The 10,329-nt window shown below is 49.5% G+C and overlaps 1 protein-coding gene across 1 annotated transcript; it reads left to right on the forward strand.

The window, feature by feature from the left end:
- Positions 1-7,379: 7,379 nt before the first annotated feature.
- On the forward strand, positions 7,380-9,494 carry LOC148092982 (endogenous retrovirus group K member 6 Gag polyprotein-like). Its single transcript, XM_087817217.1, has one exon. The coding sequence runs from the start codon at positions 7,380-7,382 to the stop codon at positions 9,492-9,494; it is 2,115 nt and encodes a 704-aa protein (XP_087673343.1).
- The last annotated feature ends 835 nt before the right edge of the window (positions 9,495-10,329 follow it).

Raw genomic sequence — 10,329 nt, forward strand, 5'->3', positions numbered from 1 at the left:
CAATCATAACCTTAACCGGATCTCTAAACCTAGCCCTCGACATAACCCTAACCCTAGGTCCAATTCTAACCCTAACCGGATCTCTAACCCTAGCGCTCAACATAACACTAACTCTAGGTCCAATCGTAACTCTAACCGTCTCTCTAACCCTAGCCCTCAACATAACCCTAAACCCAGGACAAATCGTAACCCTAACCGTCTCTCTAACGCTAGCCCTCAACATAACCCTAACCCTAGGTCCAATTCTAACCCTAACGGGATCTCTAACCCTAGCCCTTAACATAACCCTAACCCTAGGTCTAATTGTAACCCTAACCGGATCTCTATCCCTAGCCCTCAACATAACCCTAACCCTAGGTTCAATCATAAATCTAACCGTCTCTCTAACCCTAGCCATCAATATAACCCTAACCCTAGGCCCAATTGTAACCCTAACCGGATATCTAACCCTAGCCATCAACATAACCCTAACCCTAGGTCCAATCGTAACCCTAACTGGATCTCTAATCTTAGCCCTCAACATAACAGTAATCCTAGGTCCAAACGAAACCCTAACGGCATCTCTAACCCTAGCGTTCAACATAACCCTAACCCTAGGTCCAATCCTAATCCTAACTGGATTTCTAACCATAGCCCTGAACATAACCCTAACCTTAGGTCCAATTCTAACCCTAACCGGATCTCCAACCCTAGCGCTCAACATAACCCTAACCCTAGGTCCAATCATAACCCTAACCGTCTCTCTAACGCTAGCGCTCAACATATCCCTAACCCCAGGACCAATAGTAACCCTAACCGTCACTCTAACCCTAGCCCTCAACATAACCCTAACCCTAGGTCCAATTGTAACCCTAACCGGATATCTAACCCTAGCCCTTAATATAACCCTAACCCTAGGTCCAATTGTAACCCTAACCGGATCTCTAACCCTAGCCCTCAACATAACCCTAACCCTAGGTCCAATCATAAATCTAACCGTCTCTCTAACCCTAGCCATCCACATAACCCTAACCCTAGGTCCAATCCTAACCCTAACCGCATCTCTAACCCTAGCCCTCAACATAACCCTAACCCTAGGTCCCATTGTAACCCGAAGCGGATGTCTAACACTAGTCCTTAACATAACCCTAACCGTAGGTCCAATTGTAACCCTAACCAGATCTCTAAACCTAGCCCTCAACATAACCCTAACCCTTGGTCCAATCATAACCCTAACCGTCTCTCTAACCCTAGCATTCAACATAACCCTAACCCTAGGACCAATCGTAACCCTAACCTTCTCTCTAACCATAGCCCTCAACATAACCCTAACGCTAGGTCCAATCCTAACCGTAACCGGATCTCTAACCCTAGCCCTTAACATAACCCTAACCCTAGGTCTAATTGTAACCCTAACCGGATCTCTATCCCTAGCCCTCAACATAACCCTAACCCTAGGTTCAATCATAAATCTAACCGTCTCTCTAACCCTAGCCATCAATATAACCCTAACCCTAGGCCCAATTGTAACCCTAACCGGATATCTAACCCTAGCCATCAACATAACCCTAACCCTAGGTCCAATCGTAACCCTAACTGGATCTCTAATCTTAGCCCTCAACATAACAGTAATCCTAGGTCCAAACGAAACCCTAACGGCATCTCTAACCCTAGCGTTCAACATAACCCTAACCCTAGGTCCAATCCTAATCCTAACTGGATTTCTAACCATAGCCCTGAACATAACCCTAACCTTAGGTCCAATTCTAACCCTAACCGGATCTCCAACCCTAACGCTCAACATAACCCTAACCCTAGGTCCAATCATAACCCTAACCGTCTCTCTAACGCTAGCGCTCAACATATCCCTAACCCCAGGACCAATAGTAACCCTAACCGTCACTCTAACCCTAGCCCTCAACATAACCCTAACCCTAGGTCCAATTGTAACCCTAACCGGATATCTAACCCTAGCCCTTAATATAACCCTAACCCTAGGTCCAATTGTAACCCTAACCGGATCTCTAACCCTAGCCCTCAACATAACCCTAACCCTAGGTCCAATCATAAATCTAACCGTCTCTCTAACCCTAGCCATCCACATAACCCTAACCCTAGGTCCAATCCTAACCCTAACCGCATCTCTAACCCTAGCCCTCAACATAACCCTAACCCTAGGTCCCATTGTAACCCGAAGCGGATGTCTAACACTAGTCCTTAACATAACCCTAACCGTAGGTCCAATTGTAACCCTAACCAGATCTCTAAACCTAGCCCTCAACATAACCCTAACCCTTGGTCCAATCATAACCCTAACCGTCTCTCTAACCCTAGCATTCAACATAACCCTAACCCTAGGACCAATCGTAACCCTAACCTTCTCTCTAACCATAGCCCTCAACATAACCCTAACGCTAGGTCCAATCCTAACCGTAACCGGATCTCTAACCCTAGCCCTCAACATAACCATAATGCTAGGACTAATTGTAACCCTAACCGGATCTCTTACCCTAGCCCTTAACATAACCCAGCCCTAGGTTCAGTCCCCACCCTAACCAGATCTCTAACCATAGCCCTCAACATAACCCTAACCCTAGGTCCAATTGTAACCCTAACCTGATCTCTAACCCTGGCCCTTAACATAACCCTAACCCTAGGTCGAATTGTAACCCTAACCGGACCTCTAACCCTAGCCCTCAACATAACCCTAACCCTAGGTCCAATCTTAACCCTAACCGTCTCTCTAAACCTAGCCCTCAACCTAAACCTACCCTAGGTCCAATAGTAACCCTAACCGGATTTTTAACCCTAGCCCTCAACATAACCCTAACCCTAGGTCCAATCCTAACCCTAACAGTCTCTCTAACTCTAGCCCTCAACATAACCCTAACACTACGTCTAATCGTAACCCTCACCGGATTTCTAACCCTAGCCTTGAACATAACCATAACCCTAGGTCCAATCCTAACCCTAACAGTCTCTCTAACCCTAGCCCTCAACATAACCCTAACACTAGGTCTAATCGTAACTCTCACCGGATCTCTACCCTAGGCTTGAACATAAGCCTAACTCTAGGTCCAAACATAACTATAACCGTCTCTCTAACCCTAGCCCTCAACATAACCGTAACCCTAGGTCCAATCGTAAACATAACCGTCTCTCTAACCCTAGCCCTCAACATAACCGTAACCCTAGGTCCAATCGTAAACATAACCATCTCTCTAACCATAGCCCTCAACATAACCCTAACCCTAGGTCCTATTGTACCCTAACCGGATCTTTAACCCTAGCCCTTAACATAACCCTAACCCTAGGTCCAATCGTAACCCTAACCGGATCTCTAACCCTAGCCCTCAACGTAACCCTAACCCAAGGTCCAATCGTAACCCTAACCGGATCTCTAACCAAAGGCCTCAACATAACACTAACCCTAGGTCCAACCGTAACCCTAACTGGATCTCTAACCCTAGCCCTCAACTTAACCGTAATCCTAGGTACAATCGAAACCCTAACGGGATCTCTAAACCTATCCCACAACATAACCCTAACCCTAGGTCCAATCGTAACCCTAACCGGATTTCTAACCAAAGCCCTCAACATAACCCTAACCCTAGGTCCAATCGCAACCCTAACTGTCACTCTAACCCTAGCTCTCAACATAACCATAACCCTAGGTCCATTCCTAACCGTAACCGGATATCTAACCCTAGCTCTCAACATAACCCTAACCCTAGGTCCTATTGTAACCCTAACCGGATCTCTAACCCTAGCCCTCAACATAACCCTAACCCTAGGTCCAATCGTAACCCCAACCGTCTCTCTAACCCTAGCCCTCAACATAACCCTACCCCTAGGTCCAATCGTAACCCTAACCGGATCTGTAAACCTAGCCCTCAACATAACTCTAACCCTAGGTCCAATCATAACCTTAACCCGATCTCTAAACCTAGCCCTCAACATAACCCTAACCCTAGGTCCAATTCTAACCCTAACCGGATCTCTAACCCTAGCGCTCAACATAACACTAACTCTAGGTCCAATCGTAACCCTAACCGTCTCTCTAACCCTAGCCCTCAACATAACCCTAACCCCAGGACCAATCGTAACCCTAACCGTCTCTCTAACGCTAGCCCTCAACATAACCCTAACCCTAGGTCCAATCGTAACCCTAACCGTCTCTCTAACCCTAGCCCTCAACATAACCCTAACCCTAGGTCCAATTGTAATCCTAACCGGATCTCTAACCCTAGCCCTCAACATACCTCTAACCCTTGGTCCAATCATACCCTTATCCGGATCTCTAACCCTACCCCTCAACATAATCCTAACCTTAGGTTCAATCATAAATCTAACCATCTCTCTAACCCTAGCCCTCAACATTAACCTAACCCTTGGTCCAATCATAACCCTAATCGTCTATCTTACCCTAACCCTCAACATAACCCTAACCCTAGGACCAATCGTAACCCCAACCGTCTCTCTAACCCTAGCCCTCAACATAATCCTAACCCTAGGTTCAATCATAAATCTAACCCTCTCTGTAACCCTAGCCATCAACATAAACCTAACCCTAGGCCCAATTGTAACCCTAACCGGATCTCTAACCCTAGCCCTCAACATAACCCTAACCCTTGGTCCAATCATAACCCTAACCGTCTCTCTAACCGTAGCCCTCAACATAACCCTAACCCTAGGTCCAATTCTAACCGTAACCGGATCTCTAACCCTAGCCCTCAACATAACACTAACGCTAGGACTAATTGTAACCCTAACCGGATCTCTAACCCTAGCCCTTAACATAACCCAGCCCTAGGTTCAATCCTAACCCTAAACAGATCTCTAACCCTAGCCCTCAACATAACCCTAACCCTAGGTCCAATTGTAACCCTAACCGGACCTCTAACCCTAGCCCTCAACATTACCCTAACCCTAGGTCCAATCGTAACCCTACCCGTGTCTCTAACCCTAGCCCTCAACATAACCCTAACACTAGGACCAATCGTAACCCTAACCATCTCTCTAACCCTAGCCATCAACATATCCCTAACCCTAGGTCCAATCCTAACCCTAACCGGATATCTAACCATAGCCCTCAACATAACCTTAACCCTAGGTCCTATTGTAACCCTAACCGGATCTTTAACCCTAGCCCTTAACATAACCCTAACCCTAGGTCCAATCGTAACCCTAACCAGATCTCTAACCCTAGCCCTTAACATAACCCTAACCCTAGGTCCAATCGTAACCCTAACTGGATCTCTAACCCTAGCCCTCAACATAATCGTAATCCTAGGTCCAATTGAAACCCTAACGCGGTCTCTAACCCTAGCCCACAACATAACCCTAACCCTAGGTCCAATTGTAACCCTAACCGGATTTCTAACCAAAGCCCTCAACATAACCCTAACCCTAGGTCCAATCCTAACCGTAACCGGATATCTAACCCTAGCCCTCAACATAACCCTAACGCTAAGTCTAATTGTAACCCTAACCGGATCTCTAATCCTAGCCCTTAACATAACCTAAACCCTAGGTTCAATCCTAACCCTAATCAGATCTCTAACCCTAGCCCTCAACTTAACCCTAATCCTAGGTCCAATTGTAACCCGAATCGGAACTCTAACCCTAGCCCTCAACCTAAACCTAACCCTAGGTCCAATTGTAACCCTAACCGGATTTCTAACCCTAGCCCTGAACATAACCCTAACCCTAGGTCCCATTGTAACCCGAAGCGGATCTCTAACCCTAGCCCTTTACATAACCCTAACCCTGGGTCCAATTGTAACCCTAATCAGATCTCTAACCCTAGCCCTCAACATAACCCTAACCCTTGGTCCAGTCATAACCCTAACCGTCTCTCTAACCCTAGCACTCAACATAACCCTAACCCTAGGGCCAATCGTAATCCTAACCGTCTCTCTAACCATAGCCCTCAACATAACCCTAACGCTAGGTCCAATCCTAACCGTAACCGGATCTCTAACCCTAGCCCTCAACATAACCCTAATGCTAGGACTAATTGTAACCCTAACCGGATCTCTAACCCTAGCCCTTAACATAACCCATCCCTAGGTTCAATCCCAACCCTAACCAGATCTCTAACCATAGCCCTCAACATAACCCTAACCCTAGGTCCAATTGTAACCCTAACCGGATCTCTAACCCTCGCCCTTAACATAACCCTAACCCTAGGTCCAATTGTAACCCTAACCGGACCTCTAACCCTAGCCCTCAACATAACCCTAACCCTATTTCCAATCTTAACCCTAACCGTCTCTCTAAACCTAGCCCTCAACCTAAACCTAACCCTTGGTCCAATAGTAACCCTAACCGGATTTTTAACCCTAGCCCTCAACATAACCCTAACCCTAGGTCCAATCCTAAACCTAACAGTCTCTCTAACCCTAGCCCTCAACATAACCCTAACACTACGTCTAATCGTAACCCTCACCGGATCTCTAACCCTAGCCTTGAACATAACCCTAACCCTAGGTCCAATCCTAACCCTAACAGTCTCTCTAACCCTAGCTCTCAACATAACCCTAACACTAGGTCTAATCGTTACCCTCACCGGATCTCTAACCCTAGGCTTGAACATAACCCTAACCCTAGGTCCAAACATAACTCTAACCGTCTCTCTAACCCTAGCCCTCAACATAACCGTAACCCTACGTCCAATCGTAAACATAACCATCTCTCTAACCCTTGCCCTCAACATAACCCTAACCCTAGGTGTGGGGAGCCGGCGGGACTCCCCCCGGGGAGGACCCGCCGGGCGAGGTGCTGCCCTGGGAAAAAAACCCGGGAGGCCCGCTTGCCCTAGTGTCATCGAGGGAGAAATCTCTGAGGCATTGACCCGAGTGGTGGGCAGCGGTGCGAGCACTCGCCCTGCTCCCCCCTCTCCCCCTCCTGAAGGGCTTAGCTCCCGCTCTCCCTCCTGAAGTGCGTAGCTCAGCATGGGGCCAATATTAACAATGCTTGTATGAGGTAGTACCTTGGTACAGGAACAGTGGCTGGGTCAGAAGTGCAGCATGTCCCAGCTACCAATGATGTATGTACGAGAACAAGGAACAGGGTGGAAAGAAGGAATTGGGACAAGGGTCACTAAGTTTATGTGCTTCCGCATTATGTGTGCTATAATTACAAGCTGAAAAATAAACTCGGGGCTCAGTCACGTACTGAAGCCCTCCCGATCCCATCCTGTCTCTTGTCTTTCTTTTCCAATCCTCACCCCCTCAATCAGGTTACTGCTCGACTGCCGGCAGGCTCCGGCAAGTGGCGCCCAAACAGGGACCTGAAAACCTGGGAACAAGGTAGAGGACACCGCTCGGGGCCGCGCGGATAGCTATCGGGTAAGTGATAGCCGGAGGGAGCGGTCAGTATATCGGGAGTAAGAAATCATGGGCCAGGAGAACTGCAAGGTGCTTTTCGCACAGGTTTTGAAAACAATGCTCCGCTCTAGGGGCGCTAAGGTTAGTACTGCTCAACTGCGGAACTTTTTGCAGTTTGTGGAGGAGGTGTGCCCCTGGTTCCCGGAGGAGGGCACTGTCAATCTAGAAACCTGGAATAAGGTTGGGGAACGGCTGCAGGGATTTTTCCAGGCACATGGCCCTCAGAAGGTGCCTGTAGAAACTTTCTCCCTCTGGACATTGGTCCGAGATTGCCTTGATCCCCGGCATGAAGGGGTGCGCATGGAGTCACCCCCTGCAGAGGCACCAGTCGAGCCTGTGAAGGGTTCGCAACTGGGGGGCGAGGCTTCCGCGCCCCCGGTGGAGCTGCTCAGTGTCCGGTCAGACAAATTAAGTCCCAAGAAGGAACGAGATTTAGATGAGGCTGCGGCAGCTTATGAGAGGGAACGGTATGGGGAACTGGTGTTCCTCTCGCAGGAATGCACAGATAGGCATAACCCCTTGCCTCCTGATCTCGCCATTGAAGGGCTACAGAAACAAATGCAGACCTTAATGAGCCGAGTCCAGACCCTACATGAGACCATGAAGGAAAAAAGGCGTGAGGATTTGCAGAGTCAGAGTTGCTCTGCCCCTGGGCCTCCCGTAGGGAGTCCTTCAGCGGCAGACCTCCCGCTCATAGACCTAAAAGAGGAGCCCCCGGGATACCCTGGCGGGGAGGCGGGTGTCCCGGTTCGGGGAGTTGAAGCAGGAGTGGGGATGCCGGTGGGGGTCCGGGTTCTCGACCCCCGAGAAAGGGCCATGATTGCCCTGGCACAGAAAGGTCCAGGTCAGGTTAACAACCCCGGATGGGGAAAGGTGCGCACAGACTCTGCACAAATGTCCCCATTCCAGATGGCACTTAATCAGGCTCGGTTGCGCGGGGAGGATATGAGTGGGTTTGACTCTGACTCTATGATATGCTGCCCGGTGTTTGAACAGCCTGTTCAGGGAGACAATCCTCCGCAGAGAGTTTATGGGCCCATGGATTTTAAAAAGTTGAAAGAGCTTAAGATGGCTTGCGCACAATATGGACCCACTGCCCCATATACCGAAGCTATTTTGGAGGCTTTGGACACTGAATATACTATGTGTCCTAATGATTGGAAACAACTGGCTCGCGCTTGCCTGTCCGGAGGGGATTATTTACTGTGGAAATCAGAATATGCAGAGCAGTGTGAAAAGGTCCATCGGCTTAATATGAGAAACAATATTCCCTCTGATTTACAAGGCCTATTAAGAGAGGGCCAGTATGCAGACACCCCAGCCCAGTTGCAGTTTGGAATGGGAACCTACGCGCAGATCTCTGCCGCGGCAAGGCAGGCTTGGAAGAGGTTGCCTACTACTAGGAATATAACCATGGATCTGACTAAAATTAGGCAGGGCCCTGATGAACTTTACCAGGACTTTGTCTCCCGGCTCCTTGATGCAGCAGGGAAACTGCTAGGGGACGGAGAAGCTGGGATAATCATTGTGAGGCAATTAGCTTTTGAGAATGCCAATACTGCATGCCAGGCGGCCCTGCGACCCTACCGTCATAAAGGAACCCTTAACGACTATATTAGGCTTTGCCAGGACATTGGGCCCTCCTACACCACAGGGGTTACTCTTGCTGCTGCCTTGCGGGGACAAACAATGCAGCAATTTTTGCAGCAGCAGGGAAAAGGACGTGGCAAGGGACGGCGGTTCCCTGGGCCACCTGGAAGTTGTTTCTCCTGTGGCCAACTTGGTCATTTTACCAGAAACTGCCCACAGAAACCTTCTAGCAATCAAGGGGCTCCTGGGGGGCCTCCCCGTGGAGCACCTCCGGGGCTTTGTCCAAGATGCAAAAAGGGGAACCACTGGGCCCGTGACTGTAAATCTAAACTTGACCTGCAGGGGCGGCCCCTCAACGTCCCCTCACAGTCGGGAAACTGGCAGAGGGGCCAGCCCCAGGCCCCGCAAACATATGGGGCTCTACAGGGGGAAACCTGGGGGAAGCCCCCGGGAAGCAATCCATTTGTGACCTCTTCCGAGCCACTCCAGGGAGCGCCGGACTGGACCTCGGTTCCGCCACCTACACAGTACTGACCCCGGCCATGGGGATGCAAGCTTTGCCTACTGGGGTCTATGGTCCCCTACCTGCGGGGACGGTGGGGCTCCTCTTGGGGCATAGTAGCAGCACCCTTAAAGGGTTATTAGTAGCCCCAGGAGTTATAGATCAAGATTACACCGGAGAGGTGAAGGTTATGGTGCATGCCCCCCACAATGTGGTCACCGTAAATAAAGGTCAGCGAATCGCCCAGCTTATTCTATTGCCACTGGTGGAACAGGGAAAAGTTATGACTGCTAAAGCCCGCGGACCTCAGGGATTTGGGTCCTCTGACGCTTATTGGGTGCAGCCCATTAGGAGAAACCGGCCGGAGATGGCACTTTGGATTAATGGGAAGGTGTTTAAAGGCATTCTAGATACTGGGGCTGATGTCTCAGTTATTTCCCTCAAGCATTGGCCTGCTAATTGGCCTATTCAACCAGCAATGACTGACCTACAAGGCATAGGTCAAAGCCAGACCCCGAAAATCAGTTCTACGGTTTTGGGCTGGCATGATGATGAGGGACATCAAGGAGAGTTTCAGCCCTATGTGTTACCGGATTTGCCCGTCAATTTGTGGGGAAGGGATGTTATGGAGCGTATGGGAGTGTATCTACACAGCTCCAGCCCGGTGGTTACGCAGCAGCTACTCGACCAGGGGCTTCTCCCCGCTTAGGAAAGGAAGGGCAAGGCATCACTGAGCCTTTGCAACCTCTGCCCCGACCGGGCCGCGCTGGTCTGGGGTATTTTTAGGAGGGGCCTTTGACTCTCCTGCTGCCCATGCCGACAAAATTACCTGGAAAACGGACATTCCGGTGTGGGTAAATCAATGAC

Source organism: Miniopterus natalensis, chromosome 5, assembly GCF_054644295.1.
Source record: "Miniopterus natalensis isolate mMinNat1 chromosome 5, mMinNat1.hap1, whole genome shotgun sequence".
NCBI classification, from domain to species: Eukaryota; Metazoa; Chordata; class Mammalia; order Chiroptera; family Miniopteridae; genus Miniopterus; species Miniopterus natalensis.

Coding starts and splice junctions, on each gene's coding strand:
- LOC148092982 (XM_087817217.1), top strand. CDS start 7,380: ATGGGCCAGGAGAACTGCAAGGTGCTTTTCGCACAGGTTTTGAAAACA.